General features: G+C 48.0%; 6 protein-coding genes across 6 annotated transcripts; 5 read left to right on the top strand and 1 right to left on the bottom strand.

Annotated features, from left to right (window-relative positions):
* Positions 1–241: 241 nt before the first annotated feature.
* AO090102000502 (60S ribosomal protein uL4) lies at positions 242–1,570 on the top strand (the record flags this gene model as incomplete). The annotated part of the gene is made up of 4 exons (XM_001822612.3): positions 242–351; positions 419–513; positions 595–745; positions 808–1,570. 4 exons carry the CDS (start codon positions 242–244, stop codon positions 1,568–1,570), a joined length of 1,119 nt encoding a protein of 372 aa, XP_001822664.3.
* Positions 1,571–11,536: 9,966 nt separating this feature from the next.
* AO090102000503 (uncharacterized protein) lies at positions 11,537–14,571 on the top strand (the record flags this gene model as incomplete). Its single annotated transcript, XM_023236788.1, has 3 exons — positions 11,537–12,489; positions 12,549–13,461; positions 13,537–14,571. 3 exons carry the CDS (start codon positions 11,537–11,539, stop codon positions 14,569–14,571), a joined length of 2,901 nt encoding a protein of 966 aa, XP_023091847.1.
* Positions 14,572–16,671: 2,100 nt separating this feature from the next.
* On the top strand, positions 16,672–18,016 carry AO090102000505 (DnaJ-like protein C11 C-terminal domain-containing protein; the record flags this gene model as incomplete). The annotated part of the gene is made up of 3 exons (XM_023236787.1): positions 16,672–16,708; positions 16,767–17,743; positions 18,002–18,016. 3 exons carry the CDS (start codon positions 16,672–16,674, stop codon positions 18,014–18,016), a joined length of 1,029 nt encoding a protein of 342 aa, XP_023091848.1.
* A 451-nt stretch (positions 18,017–18,467) lies between these two features.
* Positions 18,468–19,307, top strand: AO090102000506 (uncharacterized protein; the record flags this gene model as incomplete). The annotated part of the gene is made up of 3 exons (XM_001822615.3): positions 18,468–18,770; positions 18,824–18,941; positions 19,027–19,307. The coding sequence occupies 3 exons, from the start codon at positions 18,468–18,470 to the stop codon at positions 19,305–19,307; spliced, it is 702 nt and encodes a 233-aa protein (XP_001822667.1).
* Positions 19,308–20,111: 804 nt separating this feature from the next.
* On the top strand, positions 20,112–21,999 carry AO090102000507 (SKIP/SNW domain-containing protein; the record flags this gene model as incomplete). Its single annotated transcript, XM_001822616.3, has 3 exons — positions 20,112–20,258; positions 20,330–21,775; positions 21,835–21,999. The coding sequence occupies 3 exons, from the start codon at positions 20,112–20,114 to the stop codon at positions 21,997–21,999; spliced, it is 1,758 nt and encodes a 585-aa protein (XP_001822668.1).
* Positions 22,000–22,647: 648 nt separating this feature from the next.
* Positions 22,648–23,064, bottom strand: AO090102000508 (uncharacterized protein; the record flags this gene model as incomplete). The annotated part of the gene is made up of 1 exon (XM_001822617.3): positions 22,648–23,064. The coding sequence occupies one exon, from the start codon at positions 23,062–23,064 to the stop codon at positions 22,648–22,650; it is 417 nt and encodes a 138-aa protein (XP_001822669.3).
* Between the last annotated feature and the right edge of the window lie 1,818 nt (positions 23,065–24,882).

The raw sequence follows: 24,882 nt of genomic DNA, 5'->3' as shown, positions 1-24,882 counted from the left end.
ACCGCCAATATAGCCAGTACGCTATGTACAGTACTCATGCGGTGTAGTCCAACGTGGCAGTCAACCTGAGGTGTCGGCCAAGCCAAGAAGCGACCCGCCCAGAAGCGGTAACCAGGGCTTAGGGTTTCTCTGGAGCCCACCACCCGTGCCGGGGACTAAGCGAAAATTTCCTCAGCCCATTGGGAGGATACTCGATCTTCAACCTCGAACGACGACAACGACCACCTCACCGTCGACAACAATGGCGTCTCGTCCTACCGTCACTATCGCCACGGCTGAAGGCAAGCCCAGCGGGGCCACTGCCCCCCTGCCCGCCGTTTTCAACGCGCCCATCCGTCTTGATGTTGTCCAGTATGTTCGATGAGTTTACGCCGCGATTTGGAGGGGGACCGGAGGATGGCTGACGGCTTCATTATAGGCAGGTTCACACCGGCATGGCCAAGAACAAGAGACAGCCTTATGCCGTGAGCGAGAAGGCTGGTGAACAGACTTCTGCTGAGTCCTGGGGTACCGGTATGTGAAATTGGATTGCGAAATTGGAGGCAGAATTGCAAAGTCAGGGAATTGGGTCGCTGAACAGAATTTTTTGATTAGGCCGTGCTGTCGCTCGTATCCCTCGTGTCTCTGGTGGTGGTACTCACCGTGCTGGTCAGGCTGCCTTCGGTAACCAGTGCCGCTCTGGTCGTATGTTCGCTCCTACCAAGGTCTGGCGCAAGTGGCACCAGAAGCTCAACCTGAACCAGAAGTATGGCACTCAACGATGAAAATTTGGCATTGGGATTGTACATGATATTAACAGGATGATAGGCGCTTCGCTACCGCTTCTGCTCTTGCTGCTTCTTCCGTCCCTGCCCTCCTCTTCGCCCGCGGTCACCGTGTTGCCAACGTTCCCGAGGTTCCCCTCGTCGTTGAGTCCAAGACCTTCGAGAACGCCGCTCTCACCAAGACCAAGGCTGCCGTCACCCTCCTGAAGGCTCTCGGTGCCGGTGACGACCTCGTCAAGGTCGCCAAGTCCCGCAAGATGCGTGCCGGTAAGGGTAAGCTCAGGAACCGCCGCTTCCGCCAGCGCCGCGGTCCTCTCGTTGTCTACAACCCCGAGGTTGATGGCAAGGAGCTCGTCCGTGCTTTCCGCAACATCCCCGGTGTTGAGACCTCCCCCGTCTTCGCCCTCAACCTCCTCCAGCTCGCCCCTGGTGGTCACCTCGGTCGCTTCGTTGTCTGGACCTCCTCCGCTTTCGAGGCCCTCGACCAGGTCTTCGGCTCTGGCTCCTCCCCTGCCGCCCTCAAGAAGGACTACCTCCTTCCCCAGAACGTTGTCGCCAACGCTGATCTGGCCCGTCTCATCAACTCTTCTGAAATCCAGTCCGTCCTCCGTGCTCCCAAGGGCGAGGCTCGCACCAAGCGCGCCAACGTTCAGAAGAAGAACCCTCTCCGCAACAAGCAGGTTATGCTCCGTCTTAACCCCTACGCTGCTGCCTTCTCTAAGGAGAAGCTTGGCCAGAAGGGTGTTGAGAGTGAGAAGCCTGAGGCTCCTTCCAAGGAGTTCCTCAGCACTCTTCACGAGAACTAAAAGGGTGATTCGGTTTTGTGTTTGATATGATTTACTTCGGTTAAAAGGTAGCACAGCAAATGAATACGGATTTGCAATACCCATGAATACTTTTTACGATAATGTATGAATACACTGTGCCAATGTAGTGCTCTTTGCCTGAAGTAGAGACTTGCTTTCTTCTGTAACTTCACAATGTATGTTATCCTGGGACACCTCCAGTGACTACATGATATGAATCATGGGACTTTGTCATATCTGCTGCAAGTCAGCATGTGCCATCAGGAAGGAAACACGTTTCAAACACCTCCCGCAGATATCCTTCGGCTCACAATTTCAAGATGCATTAGCATGTGGAATATTTGACACTTATTAATTGACTAACCAAGAATCAATGCCTTCAGTCAAGGTACATACAATGCCAACACTGCATCCGCTCTCATATCTTTGTATATTATAGCAACAGCCCCAGGTTACACCACACTACTGGACAAACCATCGATGCCAACCTCTCATCACTTCAATTCCACATGACTCCCGATATCCCACAAAATATCAATCAATCACTAACTCAGTCAGATACCTGATATAACTCAAACCATCCACCATCCCCCAATCTCTTGACAACCGAAATTGAACGTACTATATGAATTATATATATAAGGACATACTATGACGCATCCCGAGACAGAGACCAGTATAAGCGATAGGAAACAATACCACGAAATAAGGTGAGTTAAACCAAGAACATTTGATTCTGATAATGTCCGAACGAAGATCCTTTCTTTCTCGGTGAGATCGATAGAGGAATGATCTTCTGGTGGCTAATTTACTTTGAAATAATGCCCGGTGTTCCGGGTTGGTGGTATTGCTTTCGGGGTTTGGAGTGTATGACAGTAGATGTTACGTTGGGTATTACTTTACTTCAAGTTATTTTGCTCTGTCGGGGTCCTCACTGAGGTTTTGTTAAATGAACTGATACTGTAAAGGCAAGGGGAAAGGAAGGGAGGAAGAGAGAGAGGGGGGGGGGGGGGGGGGTTTAACAAGGAAAACTAGGCATTAGCGATTGAGTATCCAAGGTACGACCTTGGTACCATATGGTATTTTGGTCGACTGGTATTGAGACTAGGAGAGCCAAGCACTGATCGCTCTCATACCCCCGATCGAATGGCTTGATTGGTCTCAAGAACCGAATGACTAGGAGATCGTGGATCCGGTGACCCGATTTTGCATTCTGGAATTGAGTACGGAGTATATATCTCTACCGGCGGGGAAATTGACAAATAAAAGGGAGACTGTTCCAAGGATTAAGATGAGTCTATGAAGAAGAAAGAGTCAAAAAAAAAAAGGTCAATCAGGTCGGAGAATTTAAGGCCTGGAATCCATGGCTGGACCGAGTGTATATCACCGCAAGATAACTCAACTGCCCATATCCAGAACCAAGCAATGCCTCTACAGGAATATCCTCCACAGAGTACGTAATGATGGGCGGACTAGCTTCAGACTAGAGACTCGGTTCTCGGCAATTGATGCTGATTTCGGACATCAGTACGGAGCACCGGCAGATAGGGAATCTTCCAAGCACACAGTAGCTCGTCAGTGTCGTCAGTTGCTACATTAGACACGAATGGCGATAGGGTGGCTATCTAGCTATTGCAGCAGTTATTTGGAATAGTTGAACGATGGGGCAATTGCATGGAAACAGTTGAGGGATCAACTCTCGGGGGTGCTCGGTCGAATGCATGGTGGTAAGTGCTTGTTCCTGATTTTGACTGTTGCATGATTTGTGGGGTTATATGCCTTGGGAGGGTATATTCTTCACGATACCTACACTTTCGATATAAGATATCCATCGGAGTGTCTTGCCTGCTGACGCGGTATTATAATAGCATTATTCTTCTGGATATTGTATATTGTGGGATGCAGGGTACAAACTAGCAGCGAGAGCGTTTTGATCGTCATTGAGCTCGAGAACCACACGTGCTATTGTTATACATGGCATCCTGTGCCTTTATAGTCTAAATTTCATGCTGAAGAATCTTATCTGCTCGGGGAGAAGACCGTGACCGGGTGACTATTCTATAGATACAGCTGGTCGTACGTGATGTGAAAATTTGGTGGGCCTACTGTGGATACGCTATTTCCACACAGACGTGTCCAACTTCTTGACATGGCATTAGCTGGTACTGTATTCCGTACTGCCATAACACAAGATACAGGATGACATGTCGTCTTGGGAGTCAGGTCTTTAGAGTGGATAGCTTATCCCATATCTAAATAGAAGTGCTTTTGTAGTTTCCGATGCCCCGTATATCGAACGGATCTGCGAAGTGAATAACCGAGGAATTGTCTTCCAGAGTGATTGCAAGAATAATACGCTACTCGAACTATCGAATACTGTATACAGTGGTGGGTATATGGGAGGATGGTGATAGGCTCGAGGGCTATTAAAGCTTTGGCGGACAAAAAGAAGGAGGCTGAGCGTTAGCCCAATTTATTATCTGCTTCCAACTACCCAGGTTCACTTAAATTGAAACAAGAGCATGCTCGTATACATTAGTTTAATTGTTTCCAGGAAAACTCCGATTGGATGCTGCTGGTCATATAGATGGACACAAGAAAACTATATATTGAGAGAGGGATTTGGGTATTGGATGAACTCTCCAAGGGTATCTCACTGAGAAACACAATTGGTATTCCCCACATAGACGAATATCAGCGCAAGTTGTCGCAATTCACTCACACTCTCTTCGTTTGGATGTCTGGTAGTAGGGAGTAGATCACCGGGGTAGGCACATTTAGGTTCCCATACCAGCCACCTGTCCTGGAGTGAGTTGAACACAGCACGCTATACGTAATCCTATCGATAAGGGGCGCGTTAGCTGCCGCGGCGTTGCATCGACGACCGATAAGTATATACTTGGAACCTTATGTGCGTGTGGGCTAAAAGGTTGATATATACCCATGCTCGTCTAAAACGACCATCCTTGAAGGACTCGGGGCGTCCATCGGTGCAAACAGCTGGTTAATATGTAATGGGCCCTCACTCGCGCCGAGGGGGTTTAATATGGTGCTTTTGTAGACTGACTCCGTTTGGCTCCGGGTAAATTGGTGTCTTGGGTTAATATATTAATTGCGTAAGATATTATACTCGGTGAACAGGTCCCTATGTCGTCGTTCCATCGTGGTTAGTTTTTGATCCTTGGTGGTTTTTTTATTAATATCATGCTGTAGTTATTTTATTCTTTTTTTCTTATTATTATTCGGTAATCTGGTAGGATCAATACCGGGTTATTTGCATGTGCGTCGACCTGCCCTAAAGGAGCCTAGACATATTACTAGTACCTTTCGAATTAGTATATGTTCATACATTTCTATTACTTGAGAGATTTTAGTTCTTTTTTTTTTCTCTGAAATATTAAATGTTTAGAAGGAAATCGGCAATTCAATTAAACGGCATTACGGCATTAAGAAAGTCAATACTAATTGTTAGCCTCCCAAAGCTCACGGACTTCATATACTAATGCCAAGACAGACTCTCCGTATGGTAAGAAGAGATCAGCAATGCGAACGTGGCTGATCCACTTTTTCCTCTCTCTTTATTTTCCTTGAGTAAAAAAATAAAATAAAAAAGACTCAGTATCATATGAAAGTCACGAGCCCCGATTTCTCAAGATATTATCCTAGTCGGTTCTTGTACCAGTGACTATTTACCACGTAGGCTGTAACCTTGAAAAGTAAGGGCGTCCGTGCAAGAACGTAAAAGACGGAACATCGGTGCAGATAGGCCTCCGTCCTTACAGATATGATCGTCCGCACGGGAGAAAAAAAAGCAACAACACTATTCACACCCGGAGCGGAGGTGCGGAATCGTAATTCCTCGCTTGATTACTCAACAGAGAATAACGGTTCCATGGATCATGATAGATTTGACCAATGAACAAGAATCAAAATGAGAAAAAGAAATTCAAATCAAATAAAAAAAATACTTTCTTGGGAGTTAATATTGTCCAAAGCATTCTGATCGATTCTCTGGACATAGACCTATTTTTGAAGAAATTTTGGTTTTGTTACTTTATTTTAGGATTGTTTTCGGTTAGCCTTTAAATAGTACCGGACGAACCGCGACCACATACATAAGTTCCTACGATTAACTTTGAACCCGCCCGTCCTTTGCGGCGCCCCCCAGGCTTTACTCGATTTGGTAGTTAGTCGTCAAAACGCTAGTCTGTTCTGGAGCGAATTCAGGGTTCAGGTTAGCTAACCTTTTGCCTAGACTAAAGTGGTTCTTAACTATCTGCTGTCACTTACGTTTCCCATTGTCCCATGCGCGCGCTCCCTGATAGCCGAGGTGATATAGTGGACATTCCTTCCATTCATACATACCGAGTACGTATGTACATACCTGTACTTTACTATATTACCCTGGTCTCTTTTCGTTTCCCCCTCTATCCCCTCCTTTTTCTGTCGTCTTTCCGGCTTATGTTGTATCCCATCTTGTCTCCATAAACTAGGTAGATACTAGTACCTAATACTCATACGATAGTACTTAGTACACTCGCCTAAAATCGCCCAATTGGACACGCAGGGGCTTCGTAAGGCTTTTCTATTTATCTATTATTATTACTTTACTTTATTTTATTTTATTTTATTTTTTTTGTTATCATATCTTTCTGTCGGTACAGATCCTTACCACTGCGTTGATCTGTATCTGCCTTGTCTCCTGCCTTAGGCTAATTTCTGTTACTTGAGTTTCAACCGACTGCCTTGCAGCTGATGCTCCACATACTGAACTTTGGTGCCACCGTTAAAAGCTTGCAACCATGGGTGCACATGCGCCTGGAAAAATTCCCGTTTTCCAAATCGGATATGCCGAGTTGTCAAGATCTATCTAGGTGTAACTTTCGGCATGGCCCTTCATCTCTACATCATCTCTGACGTCTACGTCAAAAGTTCGAATCGCCGTCGGGATCGTCGTTTGTCCGCGTCAAAAGAGTATCGAGAAGGATGATCCGGGTAGCTAGGGAGATGTTAAATAGATTGACTGGTTGATCCAGGGTGATGGCTGTGCAAGGATTGTTAGCCGTCCTGGACTATAATTGCCATTATTAATAAATTCCTTATCTGCATTTATAGCGAATCGCGAGTTCAAGGTACGTCTCTATCTCGGCACCCGCGGACACCGAGGCAACATCAAGATTCATTACCCTAAGGCTCATGAGAGCCTTTGCCTGGTTTTTTTCTGATTTGGCTGTTCCTGGTTCTCTCTCCGCCGGCACCCCAGTCATTAAGTTCCAATATTTAGCAATCCCAATTACATGGATGTCTCAGACCGGTCGGTGCGGATTGACCCTATCGGAAAACAACCAGAGGCGATGTGGACACTCTTCTGCGTCCTTCCCGAAAAAGTCACGGCTTTGGAAGGCTTTAGTGCCGTGACCTTGAGAGCGTCGTCGGTCTGGTACTAGGCAACTAGATACTAACAATTACATCCCTCCTCGACAAGGTTATCCGATTCAGGGTCTCTACTCCTTTGGCCAACTAGCATCAACTATTGTTTTGTATTTCTTTCTGGAGGTGGATCTCCTCTTGTTAATACTATCTTATTGCTCCAGGATTGGCTCCATTCAGGGCTGCCCGTCGGTTCCTCTTCACCTTTTTTCGGTATTTGTTCGGGAAAATATTTCCCTCTGGATCAACCCTACTCTCGTCAACTCCCGAGGCTCAATGTGCCAATAAGTGTCTGCCTCGTTTGCTATATGGACGCTTCCTTATTTTGGCCTTTGTTTTTGCACTTATCTGGGATTTTTTTGGCCCTCGGCAAGCGTCATCGGCTGTGAATCGTATGATGCATACCTAAATATTAGACTTTTTCTTTTTCTTTTTCTTAATTAGTTTACGTTAGAACTAAGGTAGTATTGCAGGAATTAGGGTAACAGCCCTATCTGTACGTTACTCCCGCAAGGGTTGGACCTGATTGCCCGCCGAAAGCCAGTAAATTGACGGAGAATAATCGCTTTAACCGTGGGACATGGGAACTAGAAATGCTTGTGGCAGATACAGTCGGCCTTGATCGACGAACGGCTCTACTTTTCTTTGAGTTTCCCGGATCAGTAATCAGGAAAATAATAACCTGTGTTATAGATCCGGCTAATAGCCTTATCACACTACTAGTCCAACCAAGGATCCGAGACTGGTCGGAAAAAGGAAGGAGAAACTACGTAGAAAATCGCAGCAACCTTGACGGATTGCAGATCGGATCGTCATGATGTGAGACACGTTGCAATTACGCCGTTACTGACGATACGGGCTGTCTGCCGGAGAAGAGCCGTTGGATTCCAAAGAGGAACTCCTCCGGACTCAAAACAGTATAGCAGACGGAGCACGTAGTTGGTGGTAGTTTAAGCCGAGCCGAGACACACATGCCTGCCCTTTCCTAATGAAAATGATTATAGGAATTCTTTCGGGCCCGGTTGACGGATTTCACCCAAGCCCACTTGGTGCGAAGACCCCCCGCGAATAACAATCCAATGGAACGATCGATGGTTTGGGCTCCTGAAGCTATCGCTGCTTCTGCTGCACCTTCCCGAGCCTGTGACTTACGTATACCCTCTGAGACTAATTGAAGCTGGGACTGAGACCGTCCCGTGGGAGGATCTTCTCTTTTCTTCTGAGGTTTCGAGGGTTGATCGGAGGGGTCCGAATACGAGCCTGGTTTTGATTTTCGTTCTTTTTTTATTTCTCTCCCACTTTTCTTTTTCATATAGAATGGATCAGCGCAACTTGCCGGTGGGCATGTGGTCCCTCCCCCCGTTTAAGTGAAGTATAGGAATTTTTCCGAGTCGTGGGCCGAAGGATTACTTAGTACTTACTGGTTTTAGGTTGCACTTACCATTTTACTAGTAGTGACTATATTCGAGATTAATATCATATCATAGAGTTGCGGTCCAGAGGGAAGAAAATAATCACAATATAATATACGGCTAAGGCCGAAATTTAATATACGCAGGTAAAGCAGTCCCACATGAATATGTCGCCTAACAGGGGGCTCTGAATCCTCGCACACAGACATCCAAATTAAATCAAATTAGGGAAGTTGTCTGTCGACCGTCCATACAAGGAGTTGTTTGGTGGACGGACGGGACCAAAACCCACAATTTGTCCCTTTCCCATCGTGCATTGATTGAAACATTGAAAACAAGGTTATTTTCAACTGCCGTTCCGAAGATTCTCCCTCCATAGCGGCAGAGCCATTCCCACGTCTCACCAGTCACCCATAGTCTGGTCCGGGTCTCCAGTTTCTTAGCTTCTATTCTTTTTGGGTCCTGGAGATAAACGGGATCTGGGAACGTTTCTATTCCCCCCTCTCTATCTTTAGTCTCTACCATACTTACCATCGTACGAAATAGGTTATATCCTGCGGGTCGTCCGTTGAAAAGAAACTTAAGTCTATTAAGAAATAAAAAAATCCACCGAGGTAATTTTTCTCAATTTTTTATTTTTTATTTTTTTTTATTTTTTATTTTTTATTTTTTATTTTTTATTTTTTATTTTTTATTTTTTTTCTTTTTATTGCTAACAGAATGGAAAGAGTGGGAAAGGAAGCTCAATTCGGTATTGATGGAGCATCCCACGGAGACTACTATCAACCCGTTGCATGATTCATGACACTTCTGGCGATGAAGTTGGTCTGTGAAGAAAACGATGACGATTCTTGTCTTTCCTTTACTCTTGGCAGTGACTCCTGCGGTCGAATTTGACTGAGACGCTGGTGCCCCTGCTGATCATCAGGGAAGGAAAAAGAAAGAAAGAAAGAAAGAAAAGAAAGTAAAAAAAATCCTTCGAAGCTTTCTAGAAATTGACAAGTATGGCATTGTGGCGTGCAGATTCGTTTCAGGATGAGGAAATCCCAGAATAACGCTTTGTATGCAAGTCATGAAAAGGGTAGAGGTGTGGATTAGAGATCGTCTTTGTTGGAAGTTTACTCGTAGTCAGAAGTACATTACATACTTATCTCGATTTGGCCATATATAAAGAAAGCTGAGGGACCCGTCAATGATAGTGAAGTTTGGGCGTCGACCGTTAATGCTAAGATAGTGCGTGTGGATTGACAGAACCCGAGGAGAATGGAACTAAAACTGAACCCTTTTTTTCCCCATGATCATCCGAAGGAATTTAATTGATGGATCTGTCTAATTTGAAGTGAACTACTATTAGTTAACTTCGTTGGAAAAACAAGGTGTTATCATTTTTATTTTTATTTTTTCCCATTGGAAATTATTTTAATATTCTTTGCATTCTGCTGGACTAGATTTTTTTTTCTTTTCTTTTTCTCTTTCTTTTGAATTTATTCTATTTTATACTTCTTTCCTTTTCCCATCGGGTGATTGATTTCCTTCTCTCTCACGTTCTTACTTCCTTCCCATTCCCGTTCAATTTTTGGGTTATCCATTTTTTGATTTTATCTTTATTTTTTTTGTTATATTATTCCCGACCTATCTTTTGATCTTTTTCAATTTTGATTATTTTTGGAATTGCCTGTCTCTCTCTCTTTCTCTCTCTCACTAGCACCGCCCCTCCCTTTAGTACACGTCTTACAGGGGAGGCTGTTTTTTTTTGTGTACGAGTGCAGATACTTCAACGTCAGAACACTTGGCCCCCGATATCCCTCGGCCCTTAGTAGCAAATCACCTCTCGCCTTGCTCTTCTGGATTTGCCGCGAATACGCTATCACTGCCAGGGTCCATTCCTTTCCCTCTAGTGGCAGTGTGATTTTCTCAGCCTTCCTTTGAACGGTTAAGGTGCGTATGGATTCCTAAGGGTTCACTGTGGGCTGCTGCCAACGCCGGAAGAGGACTCTGGGTAAAACAAAATCCCCAGAATAAAAAGAAAATAAAAAAAAAGGGAGCAACAACGAGGAGAGAGAGAAAAGAAGGACAAAGAAGAGCAACCCACTTCGTTGTTACTTTAGTCTTTCATTCGCCTATTGTCCTACGCGGCCGCGGACACCATTTGTCCTCGACAAACGCCCTTTCCCTTTATCCTTACTCACTAAGCTTGTTTCCCTGCCGTTCTGACATTACTAGTGCCTGCAGTCCGACGACGCTATCCCTATATCATTTGTGTCCAGAAGACGCTGTCTTGACCCCTACTACTCTCCACCGTATTGGGGCGTCTCCCAGTGCCGCCTCGATTCGGACCCAACAATTAACCCCCCCGCCTCCTCCTCCAGCGGGACCAACTGTTGGGTGTCCGGGACAGTCAACTGGAATCTTGCAGTATCCCGGGAATGAGGAGAGTGTCCCAAAAAGCTCAAGTACCAGATCCGTTTGCGCAATGACAGTGGCGTGCTAAGTTGAATACGCCCCAACTGCTGCCTTCCCGTTGTGTTTCCACCCTCCGGGAGTGTATGGAAGCGTTCAAGTGAGCCCGTGTGGCGCGAAGTCGTTCTTTTTTGTTGCAGAAAGCTGGTCACAGATCATCCAGTTCTGGCAGTCATTCTCTATTCACTCGGCGTCCGCCACCTCCGCATTCGGTATATTCGATTCAGTTCCCTTGATAGAGGGTATTTGTCACCAGTACGAGGCTCGAAGAGAGCCCGATTCTATCTGCCCTTTCATCCCAAAGAGGGCTTAAATACGGCTTTTATCTATCATTTTCCATTTGATTTTTATGACACTGGTTTTGCTACGACACCCTTGAATTTTCTATCAACACCAAAGGAATCGCAAAGTCAATAGGAGGTGTGTGGATGCATTTCGGCCTGTCCGTTCATCTGATTTAACGTTACCACACCCCTTTTGGTAAACAATGTTAATCGTTTGTCCTGTTCTCACCAGATCTCTTCACTGATTGGTACCTTGAGACCTCGGACTTCGTTTGGCTTTCTTGCAGGCGCTTCGATACCATCTTGAAAGCTGTTGCTGTTGGGTATATGATCTTAGGTACCTGGCCAGAACCGACTCTCGTTTACGCCTAATGTCAACCATGTCGAACTACTATGTGGGACAATTCGGACGTATGTTACCTGCCATCGATGGCCAGTCGAGTCGTCGAGAGTCCAATACGCCAGCTAACCCGCCAGTTCCCGGGCCTCACCCATACAAACTTCCACCACCGCGTTCTTCGGCGCCTTTGCAATTAGGAAATGATCCCTTCTTGCATCAGCGAAATCAGGGAGAGGGAGCCGATTCTGGAGGAGCGCTTTCGAGACCTTCTCCAGGCCATCAGCAGACCCCAAACAAACAGCTCCCGTCAGTTAGCCAGTTGCTGACTCCCACTGTGCATGAGAGCCGACCCCCATCACCTTATCGCCCCCATGCATTTAATTATGCACCTCATAATGGAGCGACGGATCCCACGCATAGGTATCGTCCGAAGGAGACAGGTCCTGTCTTCGTGACGCCCCGGAGTGACATTCAGGAGAGCGCCAAATTCCGTTCTGATCCTAGTCCACAGCTGCAGCCGGGGGCCTTGCCCCGCCTCACTCACATGTCGCCTCATGGCTTAGGGCATGAGCCTCACTTTAGCCCTGCAAGCCAGGGTAGCCCTTCTATCCCACCTTTCGCGCCCCCTTCTTATTCCCCCCAGGGCTTCAGATCCCATGAGCGGGATTCAGGAGATGTGGCTGGCTCAGAGACCTCGGATTCTGGCAGTGCGACAAACAAGTCCCAGTCCAATGTCCGACCTCATGTCATCGATGAAAAGTATATCGATGGAGAGGGTTTGTGCTATATATATGCTGATGGCTCTCATTGTCCGAAGATCATCGATGGTGTGCCGGTGAACGCTAACTGGGGGATCACTAAGGCTGGAAAGCCGCGAAAGCGGCTGGCACAAGCGTGTCTAACATGCAGGGAGAAGAAAATCAAATGCCAACCAAACCTTCCTAAATGCGACCAGTGTCAGAAATCCGGACGAGAGTGCAGGTTTGAGAGCGCGTAAGTATCAAAGTTCTAGTTGATGCAATGGACATGAGTCTAACGTTGGTGTTTACTAGGCCTCGCGGCCACCGTGCAGCACTGAAGGCTTCGCAGTTGCTAAACCGATACGAAATAAGAGATGGTTTCACTGCGGGCCACAACTATCCAGGATCTTCTGGTTCGTTTTACTCGATGGTTCGGGCATCGGAGAGTTCAACCTCCCTTCCGGGAACCAGTTCACAGTCGCCGGTATCTGAAGGCGCCGTGCTTACTCCTTCCGCTATGGAGGGTGTTCAGGAGAATACGCTAGAAGCCGAGCATCAACGCAGACTACGAGTGCAGAGCTTGAGTCGGGTCTCCGTGGGGGTGGAGGAATTCAGCAAACGCCCAGCGGTCCATGTGCCCCCGGATTACAACGAGATATTGATGGAGATGAAAGATTTAGATCCTCAAGATCCTATCGCATGCGACTGGAGCATCGATCCGTACGAAGCCGATCCCGAACTGACAGTCCATTATATTGAAACCTATTTTAACTACATCAACGATCGCTTGTATTACATGCTTCCTCGGAAACGTTTCCTTCTGTGGTTGAGGTCATGCCATACGAAATCATTGGATGATCATATGCTTCTTTACTCGATGATGGCACTGGGTGCGATATTTTCAGATCGTCCAGATCGAGTGATGGCACTAAAAAGGTATTCACGCACTGCCCGATATGCGGTGGAGCGCAGCCAACATAGTCTCACGTTGCAACTTGCGCAAAGCCGTATTATCATGAGTCTCTGGTTTTACGCTATCGGTGCACTTGTGAAGTCGTGGGATGCAGCAGGTGCAGCCGTCCGAACCGTGTGCGGGTTACGATATAATGTCGAGTCAGGTGGAGTCATCGTGGACCAAACTCAACAAACTTGCGAATACGGTCTACACCCGCAAGCGTTGATTGAGTGCCGCCGGAGGACGTTCTGGATTGCGTTTATGATGGATGTAGGTTCCCCGGAACGCCCCGATCTTACTCAGTTGGTTTCATCCCCGAACTTGCGCTGACCATTTGTCTGCTAGCGCCTGTCCTCCTTTTACACCCCCTCCTCGACCTTTATTTCTTCCCAATCAGCCTACCTCAGACTCCCCTGCCGAGAAGAAGTCTACGAAGCCCAACAATATACCACCGTGCCTTATTTCCAAAATTTCCTGAACCAGACACCGGTGTCGCCAGAGGATGAGCTCTCTGGCATAAGTGCTATGGCGCTTTTGATAGACGTTATGGCCATTTGGGGAGATGTGTCAGATCATGTATTCCGACTATCATTGATACCCGCGGATGCATATCGCAAGCTCTTCGAAGAATTCCATTCCTCCATCATTCGGCGGTCGGACGAGTTAGTTTCCAGACTTCCAGATCATCTTACCTTTACGGCAGTCAATATGGAGCGAAGCATTCGGACAAAGAAGGCAGACACATTCGTGGAGATTCACTTGCTATATCATGCCACGTTGATGAAGCTCAATCGACATGCTCGTCACCGTAGCCTGCCTGAAGCAACAATCGACTGGCACGTACATACAACTCGGAATCACGCGGCCGAGATTCTTCGGATATCACTTACTCTCATGCGCTATGCTGCTGAGTACGAACCGTCACGACTTGTCATGGAGCCGGCTACGGCCAAGGGCACGATTCTTAGTCCTTACTTGGGTTACGTGATAGTCTCTGCGGTCGACGTTCTCAGCGCGGGTGGGTTGATGGTTGATATCCCCGAGACCATCACTCTCATTCGGGGTGGTCTTGAAGCATTGAAGGAGTTGAGCCGTTTCTGGGCTGGATCTGTGCCATTGGTATCATTGGTCGAAACACGACTAGACGCGATGCTGGAGCATCGCCATCACCCGATGATGTCGGAAGGCAAGGTTGCTTTCATGGTGACCGGATCGTCTCTGGATAGTCAGGTCCGCAACGGTACCCAAAAGCAAGAACCACCATCCAACGAAGATCTCATGTACGGTGGTTTACCGCGTGAACGGTTCTTTGCCGCCGTGGGCGCTGGAAAAGTTCCATTCCTGGAAGAAAATATTCTCTGGATCAGAGACACCAGTTGAATAAAAAAGCATTGCATTGCAGAGTTACTTTCTCATTTACTGTTGGTGATCTGCCACCAATTCTACCCTTTACCCCTTTCCCTCCCTTGTTCTCTGAATCCTTGCATGGCGCGGTTTACCAATATGGGCTATAATAATTTATTACCGTATACCCTGGAGGCTGGTCTCTTTCTTCTGTCTACCGTTGAGCCCTTACGCTGTTTGAACTTCCTACTCGATTTGATTGAAGGCTGAAATGTGCCTGTTGATTTAGATGGGGATCCATTGTGTGGTCCCCTATGACATGAATGATACGCTGGATGCATTGACATGGATGTGTATATTAGCGAGACATGGTTGATCTAAGCATGCTTTGAATTGAATTTTCTCAGACAATTTTGACCCATGGACTTAGTTATATTATCTTCTGACAAAATCTGTATAAGTGTCCCATCTATATGAAGACAAGAGTAATCAATACCCAAAACGAAACGAAAGAACACTTGAAACGTCGTACATACCTAAAAAAGTTCGTACCATACCGAATCCGTCAAGGTACACGGGACCAACGGGGATCCACAACCGAACCCCCAACACCTTTTTTTCCCGCGACGTCATCCCAAATAACAGCTAAACGTATCCCCGCAAAAAAAAAGAAAGGAAAAAAAATAGCAAAAAAAACCCGACACACCATCCACCGACTAAGAGCAATTCGAAAAGCCAACCGTCGCAAGAAGATGCCTCGTCGCCACTTCCACAATCAATTCTCGAACTGATCGCCCCCCCGGAGAACCAACCACACAAGTCACAATGCAAGCGTCCTACTCATCCGAGTCCTCGGACTGGGTCCATGCTGAAGCAACAACATCCCAAGAATGGACCACCGGCCCCGAATACCTAGATAATACCACGGATCGCAATCGAGCGGATCCCACCGCCGACCCGGAACCGGATTACGCGACTCTATTATCCTACCCCGAAGAAACAGATTACTATGCCCTCCTGGGATTATCCCGGACACCGCCGCCCAGCGACGCGGAGATCCGGTCCGCGTATAAGAATTTGACGCTGAGTTTTCACCCGGACAAACAGCCCGGTGAGTGGCAGGAGATCGCGAGACGGCATTTCGAGCGTATCCGTGAGGCGTATGACACGCTGATTGATCATCGGAAGAGGACCGTGTATGATCTCTTGGGAGCGGAGGGTGTCCAGGCGGAATGGGGACCTGGTGGGAGTATGGGGAGGGGCGGGGAGGCGGAGCGGGAGCGCAGGGTGGGTGTCAGGGCTAGGTCGCCTGAGGAGTTCCGGAGGTGGTTTTTGGAGGCGATGAAGCGGAGAGAGAGGAAGGCCATTAATTCTATGGTGCAGAGTCGGGTATGTTATCTTTCTTCCCTTGGTTGTTGCGAGGAGGGGGGGGGCTCTGATTCGGGCGTTGTTGCTGACATGGTGGGTTCTTTTTCTTTTTTTCTTCTGGTAGGGTTCCATTGTCCTGGGTATTGATGCTTCCGATATGATTTCTGTCGATGAGGATGAGGGCGAGGTTTATGTCAATGTGCCTTCGGCTAAGCCGTCGAAGTTCAATGTGGGGTATACTTTTAAGGCTCCTTTGCCGACGCCGAGGAAGCTGTTGGGGAAGTTGGAGAGGGATGAACCTGTGGAGGAGGGTGCTGAGCAACAGGAGGCCGAGGCTGAGGATAGTGATGAGCCGGAGATGGTCATTAATGCTGGGATCTCAGGTGAGATGCGGCACATGGCCCAGAAGCTTACGATCGAGCATACGGATGGAACTACGGAAATACGTAAGGTAAGAAAGGTGTTGATGGGGATAGATGGGATTGTGACTGACAGTATCATGTAGGTTCCGTTGCCGCCAATTATAGCCTCGCAAGAGATCACGCTCGGGGCCTCTGTCAATCATGTCTTTGGCGACGTTGCAAGCCAGAAGGGCATCCTTAGCAAGCGGCCTTTCTCGTTCCTCAGATATTCTGCCGTCTCCGTTGGTGCCATGGTATTGCCTGTTCCGTCAGTGCAGGCGAACATGGTGAAAGCCTTTACGCCTGTTGCCGGGACGAAGCCTTTCAACGTCAACTTTAGCAGTTCATTCTATAAGTCACCCGTGAAATGCCCGCCAGCAATGGCCGTTCAGGTCATGAAAGAGGTGGGTGACAGGAAACACGCCTTTTGTAGATGGCAAAGTGGTACTATCAGCTGGCCAGGCGCCGTAGAGCGCTTGCTTAGCCCCTTTCTTGATATTGGTCTAGACGTCGACTCTGCATTCACCATCCCCAAACAGATTAGCCAGTTCCAGATTGGTCTGCTGTCTCTCCCAAAATCTCACAAGCAGGCTGCTTTTATGGATGATTATGATGAACAGCCGGAAGGCGAGGAAGAGGAAAGCGAGTACCAGCAACTTCGGTCCAAACAGCGCGCAGAAGACAAGGTGGGCGAAGCTTGGCAGATAGGCTTCTCTGTTTCTCCCGAAGCAAGTGGCTTACAGCTGAGCTACGCACGTAATCTCTTTTCCGGAACGGCCGCCAATGACCCTGTGCGCTCTGAGTGGAGTTCCGAGGGCCATTATGCTTTGCCGCCGGCGAATGAACCGCGCTCCATACGGGTTGAAGTGGCCAGTACTGTCAACATGGATTTGTCGCTTTCGTGGAAAATTGAAGGGTCGCGGCAGGTTGGAGAACTGACTCGCATGGGACTCGGTGTAGGAGTTGAAGGCCCCCATGGCCTTGTCATGACGGTCTCGTGGAGTAGACTTGGGCAAAAGATTAAGCTTCCTATCGCTGTCTGTCCCATTGACATGGTCAATGCAGACGCTGCCGCGCTTGCTATCATATTTCCATGGGTGGCATACTGTGCGTGGGAATTTGGGTTTATTCGGCCAAGAGAAAGGAAGAACCGTCGTCGTGTGATAGCTCGACGACAGAAGGAGCTGAAGAAATTGGTGCCAATAAAGAGAGCAGAAAGCCTGCAAGCGACTGAGCTCATGACTGAACAGGTACGGCGGAGGCAAGCGAAGGAGGAGAGACAGGACGGTCTAGTCATTACTAAGGCCGAGTATGGCCATTATCCTTCAAAGAAGAAGGGCAACGACGTTGGTAAAGAATATGAGGTGGTAGATGTTACTATTCCCGTGGCTGGTTTGGTCGACCGTAGCCAGCTGGTGATTCCCAAGAACATGGTCAAGGTGAGTTTATCATCAGCCTGCAATTTCATGAGGATACAATTAGCTAATTCTGAGCAGTTTCATATCCTTGGCTTTTATGACCCGGCCCCTCTTCTGCCAAAAACCCTGAAGATCTGGTATACATACCATGGGGCCCAGCATTATGTAGAAGCCACTGATTCTGAGGCCATTGCTTGCCCTATGCGCACTCATTTGATGGCAGATGAAATCTGACCAGTATCTGGTGAATGCATGACATCTGTATTGATATGTTAATAGCTGTGGTGCTGCTGACAATGTTGTTGTTTTGGACATCGCCACTCTTGGGCCGCACAACTTTGCATTTTGCCTCTTGCATGTTTGGTGTACTGACGGATAGACTTATTGTTCTGCACTCTTGGAATATGAATAGCATAAACCACTAGTAATATATGTACTAATGGAGTATTTGAACTTCTGGAATGTAGTTTGCCTTCCGGAAAGAAAGGTTAGGTGATTTGTTGAGGTTTCAAGTGAAGTAGGGGAAACATCCGATAGGTAACGGACTTTGGCTTCTGCCTGTCATGCCAACAATCCACTGGAATCCCACCATTTGTTTGCCGGTGTTAATACAGATTACCTTATCTCCCCTCATATATTCCTTTCTGTGTTTATTATCTTCGCGATATTTCGTTACATCTTCATCCTGTCACATCCTTTCACCCCTTTGACCGCGTAACCATATCTTCTTACCCCATACATAAACATGACTGCAATCCACCGTGATGGCGATGCCAAAGAGGGCACACCTTTCGTTGCTTTTAATACTCCAGTTCCTGTTGCCACCGCCAAGTACCAATTCCCTTACCCGAAGCTGCAGCCAGAAGAGCACATAGTGACTGCGACTCCTACTACCTCTACTAAACCTGCTGCTATTGCTCTGACTGCACCCGGCGCAACTCCTGCTCAAGGTGACTACCAGTGCTGCCCTGGACCCAAGTTTCACCCAAGCTGCTATTCCAGCGGACCATACGTTGGCGTTTTCCCTACTCCCGCTTACTGCCCCAAGGTACGCTAAAATGAGCATGACGCCATATTCTCATTAACAAAATATAAATATAGGCTGCAGGATATCCTGGCCACTGTCTTTGCCGCCCTGTAGATGTGTCTAACCCTGTTGTACCTAAGCCTTATCACCCCGATGTGTTTGAAGTGAACAAGCCGATGGCTGTTTCTGCCGGTATCATCGACCCTATCCCCTTGTCCTGCTCAGTACCTGACTACAAGTGGAGAACAAATGCAAAGTACTAACTTCTCGCTCATAGCATCTAGCTCCGGAAAGCTGATGTACCAGGTCCCATACCTTGTTGAGGAAGACCGCAAGTTCTGGTTCCATGCACCAAATGGTGATTGTATGCACCTCACTGTCAAGCAGATAGCTGAGAAGCAATGTGCCGGCCATTGGGTGAACACTTGTGCTGGCCAGCCTTACTACGTGTGCTTGCCTAAGGACAGGATCAGGTATGACGCTAAGGATTTCAATGCGGTCTTTCAGATGAGTGGGCTCAGTCATATCGAGTTTCACAAGCGCTACCAGCCATTCTGATACTTGGTATGTCTTTTTCTTTTCCGCTCTTTCCTTGCTTTCTTTGTCTTGTCTGTGTTCCGTGCTTTGGTTACTTGTCCGTTTGGGATGCTGATATCACATAGCGAACCCTAGACCTGCTTTTGCTGACTTGCTGGGCTTGTCTGCTGCGGGGGATAAGTGGTGACTCTATGCTCGCTGGATACTATGAGGATTTTGCAATTTGACTGTGGAGTGAGCATATTGGATGGTAAATACGATGGGGGGCCTGTGATGGCGACAGTTTAGTTGTACCTGGTGTACTTTATTCAATGGAACTCCCTCCTCTAACTACCTAGTCCTCCTAGGCGTAACTATGGTCTCTCATGGCTACGTTCGTATATTACTGTGAGCCTAGGAAACTCAAATACTTGTCACTGGCTCCATTAACGATTCTTAGACATAATCAGACCCCTTGGTCATTGTTGGATTAGACGATTATAGAAGCTCACGGAAGGTAAGAGAAACTAAAAAATAGCCCAGCCGTGGCATATGTTCCGTGCAAATACGGAGGGATTTCTTGACCCTACTACACCAGTACTGCAGTGGTGATATGTTTGTTGATATTTAGTGATAAACTATGAAAACGGACGTCTTCCCAATCGGGAAACAATGACGACGAGACGACAGGAAAAAGACACTACGGGGCGCCACAGAATCCACTCCCGCAATCCCGCCGCCAAAAAGAGAAAAAGCATCCAACCACCACTAGAACTTTCAACTTATCAATCACTCCTCTTCCCCCATCACCTTATCAAGAGTTCCCCCCCCCCCCCCCCCTCGACAATGACTTCCATTGCAGAGGGGCTTTTCAAATCCCTTCCAAAGCCGAAATACACCGGCGAGGATGAGGAGATTCCGCATCACGCGCAGCCTCGTGGTCCGCGGGTCGTGGGCGCGGACCAGATCGATGAGTCTCAGATTGTGTTAAGGGTGAGTTCATCCTCATTTATTTGAATGTGAGATATATGTGTTATTGGGGATGCTAATGATCTACGCTTTAGAAAACTGGCCCTCCCCCGTATGGAAACCGTACCGGATGGCGTCCTCGAGCCCCCGAAGATTTTGGCGACGGTGGCGCGTTCCCCGAGATTTTGGTCGCACAGTATCCGCTTGACATGGGCCGGAAAGGCTCATCATCGACATCTAATGCACTTGCTGTCCAGGTTGATGCAGAGGGAAAGGTTAAATACGATGCGATCGCGCGACGAGGCCACAGCGATAACCGGATCGTGCACGCCTCCTTTAAGGACTTGATTCCGCTCCGACAGCGGGTGGATATGGGTGAAATCTCGCTTGACCGGCCGTCGGAAGAGGAAGTCGCGGAGCAGATGGAGAAGACGAAGAATGCGCTGGCGAACTTGGTGTCGGGAGCTGTCGCAGCACAGAAGCCTAAGAACGTGAAAGGTGGTAGTCGGGCGGAGCCGACCTTTGTTCGTTATACGCCTGCCAACCAGATGGGTGATAATTCTCGGAAGAATGACCGGATCATGAAGATTGTGGAAAGGCAGCAGGATCCCATGGAACCGCCGAAGTTCAAGCATAAGAAGATCCCTCGTGGACCGCCGTCGCCGCCCCCGCCGATCATGCATTCGCCGCCGCGGAAGCTTACGGCAGAAGATCAGGAGGCCTGGAAGATTCCACCGCCCGTGTCGAACTGGAAGAATCCCAAGGGTTATACGGTTCCGCTCGATAAGCGTTTGGCCGCAGATGGTCGTGGTCTGCAGGATGTTACTATTAACGATAAGTTTGCTCAGTTTGCTGAGGCTTTGTTCACTGCCGATAGACATGCTCGTGAGGAGGTTAGACTGCGTGCTCAGATGCAGCAAAAGCTGGCGGAAAAGGAAAAGGCGCAGAAGGAGGAACACCTGCGGGCACTTGCCCAAAAGGCCCGCGAAGAGAGAGCTACCAGCAGCCGCCGCGACTCCCGTGCCGTTTCTCGCTCTCGTTCTCGTTCTCGCAGTGTCAGCCGCAGTCCGTCTCCGTACTCTGATCGGTCTCGCACTCCTAGTGATGACGAACAAGCTGCCCGGGAGCGCGAGCGCATGCGTCGCGAACGCCGCCAGGAAAACGAGAGACAGCTCCGTCAGTCGAGAATGGGTACAGAGAGACGTATTCAGGCCATGGCCCGTGAACAGAATCGTGATATCTCGGAGAAGGTCGCTCTGGGATTGGCCAAACCGACTCAGTCTTCCGAGACTATGTGGGATTCTCGTCTGTTTAATCAGACGAGTGGAATGGACTCCGGATTCAACGAGGATAACCCTTATGACAAGCCGTTGTTTGCTGCGCAGGACGCCATCAACAGCATCTACCGTCCCCGGGCCCAAGTCGATGCCGACGACGACGAGGGTGGTGCCGAGGGAGAAATGAGCAGGATTCAGAAGTCGAACCGATTTGAAGTTCTGGGTAAGGCCAAGGAAGGCTTCCGTGGAGCCGCTGATGCCGAGGTGAGTAACTTGATTGGTCTTCGTCAACTCTGTAATAGGATCACTGCTAAAGGAAACAGGCTCGTGATGGTCCTGTTCAATTCGAGAAAGACACCACTGATCCCTTCGGCATCGACAGTATGATTGCCGACGTCACCGGCGGAGCTGGACAGAAGCGCTACGGCATTCAGGAAGTCGATCGTGAAGACCGTGGCTCCAAGCGCGCCAGAGTCGACGAGGAGTAATTACTAGATGCAGTTGGGTTGGCTCGGTAGGATTCGATTTATACCATTGTTGTTTGTTGGGATGATTCATGCATTGCCGGCGTTGTCATCGTTTCTTCTATCTATGATTGGTTTCTTGCTCTGGCTCAGAGGACAATCCAAAAATCATTGGGCTACTTTGTTGATATATGTAACTGTATTGTTGTCAGACAGACAAAACTCGGTAATGACTTTGATCAATGATATATATGCATGTATAACTGTTTACCTTACCTACAGAGCACTTCTTTTGTTTTCTATCTTGTCTGATATTAGAGCTACTATTGCCATGATACCATCAAGACCTCTGCTTAGCCTGTTGTATTATATTCTGAGCATACCCCGGAACCTCTTCTCTCATCATGATAGGAAGCGTGAATAGCTATATAGAGAAGTGATTCTTGTCTTGTTCCACTTCTTCCCTTCCAGAATATGTACATTCCTAGAGCATCAATAGATAATAGGGCCACATCCCTCTGTAGTTCGTACTATTCGCACATAAAGGTATCTGAAACAAACAAAAGCAACCACAAGACAAACCCAAAGACAATCCACCAAATCCACAATCAATAACAACATACACACACACCTCTTCCTTCCTCTGCACCCTTCACCACCACATCACAATGACTACCTAGACCCCCTCCTCCCCCCAACCCCAAAACCAACCCGCATCTCCTCTCCAACCCTCTTCCTCCTCCCCGCCTCCCCAAGCAACTTACCCTGCAAATCAAACTCCGCCTGCCACCCATCATCCCCCGTAACCGGCGGCGCAACACCCACCGGCAAGTCCCCCTCGCACCGCTCCCGAAACGCCCGCAGCTGCTCCTCGCTCCAGCCCTGCGCGCGGAACCACCCGGATAGAGACTCTTGCATGTGCTCGGTGCTTCGTAGCCAGGTGGTGCAGTGTGTGTCGGTCCAGCCTTGGGAGCGGAGACAGTTGTAGATGGCTTGTTGAGAGGGGGTTAGCCGGGTTAGGTCGACTGGGGAGATTGGGTGGATGGTGTGGGTTGGTACAGGTTGCTTGGAGTGGTGGTTGGTGGTCATTGTGTGTATGTGGTCTTGATGGGTTGGTTGGTTGGGGGTTGGGGTGGATTGTGGGTTTCTTATGAAGTTGTTGTTGTTGCTATTGTTTTTGTTTATAATATGGTCGTGTATAGGTCCACTTGGCATGGATAGAATTTGTATGTTTCATATACTATTGCAGATGGGCGTGGAAATGGGGATAACGAGACTACTGTAAGAGATTGGCTCTGGCTATTTAAGCTATTTACAATGACTGAGCTACTCATACATAGTGGTGCTCTGGATCCTTCAATAATGAAGGAATTTCTGGCCGTATACTAACCCTAGGTTGATATGACGTCTGATAGGTAGGTAAGACTGTGACACTACGACAGTCATGATTTAGTGGTAATCTTGACATGTTTCAGAGCACAGGCGATGCGGTCGTCCTTCTCATTGGATGATACTAAATGACGGCTAGTGGAGTATGTACAGGTTCTGTAATGATTGTATTCTTCTAATATTCAGGACCCTTAGTGATCCCATGAATGGTTGGTAGCAGCCGTTGATTCTCTAACTTCAAATATCTATGTGGTACAGTTAGTGGGAATGCCGTCCTTCCAGGTGGATTTTTGATAGTTGATAAGGGCTCCTTCATCAGAAGGGTATGTATACTAGTGGACCTTGAGGTATTATTCAAATAGACGGAGAATGGGTCATTAAGGCCATGTCTTATAGACTCCATAGACTAAAACCTGAGAGCACAAATACCGCGGAGAGGAAGCTGAAAAGCATGTGAAACTATTGGAAGCGACAAGGGATCTAAATCGCTCATTATGGAGCCCACATCGGTCAGAGAGCTGGTGATGGTTATCTGCCTAACGGAAAGAGAAGACCGGAAATGGTCAGGTTGGGTATATGTTGACACGCTAGACACCTAAATTATTAAGAGAGTCGTATGGTCGTCAAATGCAGTCAAAGGATGTAGTGGACCCTACATACGTCAGAAACTGACTAGGCAAGCATAACCAGTAGATCACCGAGATGGCGACATGATCTGATGATTGGGATTCCCAGAAGCCAGTGAACGCGAGAGTCGTGATTTTGACTGCCTGTAGATGATCGTCAGAGGTAGACAACTGTATGCATGAAGAGCAAGATATGGGAAAGCGCTTGAGAAACAACCATGCTAGTGAGTTTTTGTGAAAGATAAAAGCTGCGCTGTGAGAAGGTCATGGGACATAGATTTCACAGTTATTTGCTATTGTAGCGCTGCAAGCGCAGTCAGATGAATGTCTTGGATGTTTTAACCGGCATTGCCGAGGAATGTAAAACCAGACTCGCCATTTGTGGTGATTGCCGTTGCGAATGACGAGCTAATTAACCTCCGACGGGATTCATAGACATCGTTTGGTATGACGCCGTTGCATTGACATTTGCTTGCTAGATGAAACAATATGTGCACCAGGGTTGTACTGCTGGTGTTATATTCCGAAGGGGAAGTGGGTGATGCCATGATTATGGCAGGTTCAAAGAATGCGGAGGGTTTCCCTTATCGTAGGGGTCTCCCGCTGGCATTCCGTGGATGGACAAGACTCCACCCAACTAACTCATTGCAGTGTCATTGGGACCCTCCCAAATCCACCCGCTTTATCTCCCGTCGAAAACGGGCTTCCCTTGCTTGCGAAGAGGGTGGAGATCCATATCTTACGATACGAATGGTGCTGCCACACTCCATTCAACTGCAGATTGTGTGACCGATCAGTCTTGCGGTGCCTGACTAGCCCAAGTAAGTTACCCCATGATCCCTGTCGCTTGAAAGTGCGGGGAGCCCATAAGCATCCGCCATGAATCAGTCGT

This window comes from Aspergillus oryzae, chromosome 4 (assembly GCF_000184455.2).
Source record: "Aspergillus oryzae RIB40 DNA, chromosome 4".
NCBI lineage: Eukaryota > Fungi > Ascomycota > Eurotiomycetes > Eurotiales > Aspergillaceae > Aspergillus > Aspergillus oryzae.
The sequence above is the reverse complement of the archived record's forward strand: the minus strand, read 5'-3'. Positions and strand labels throughout refer to the sequence as shown.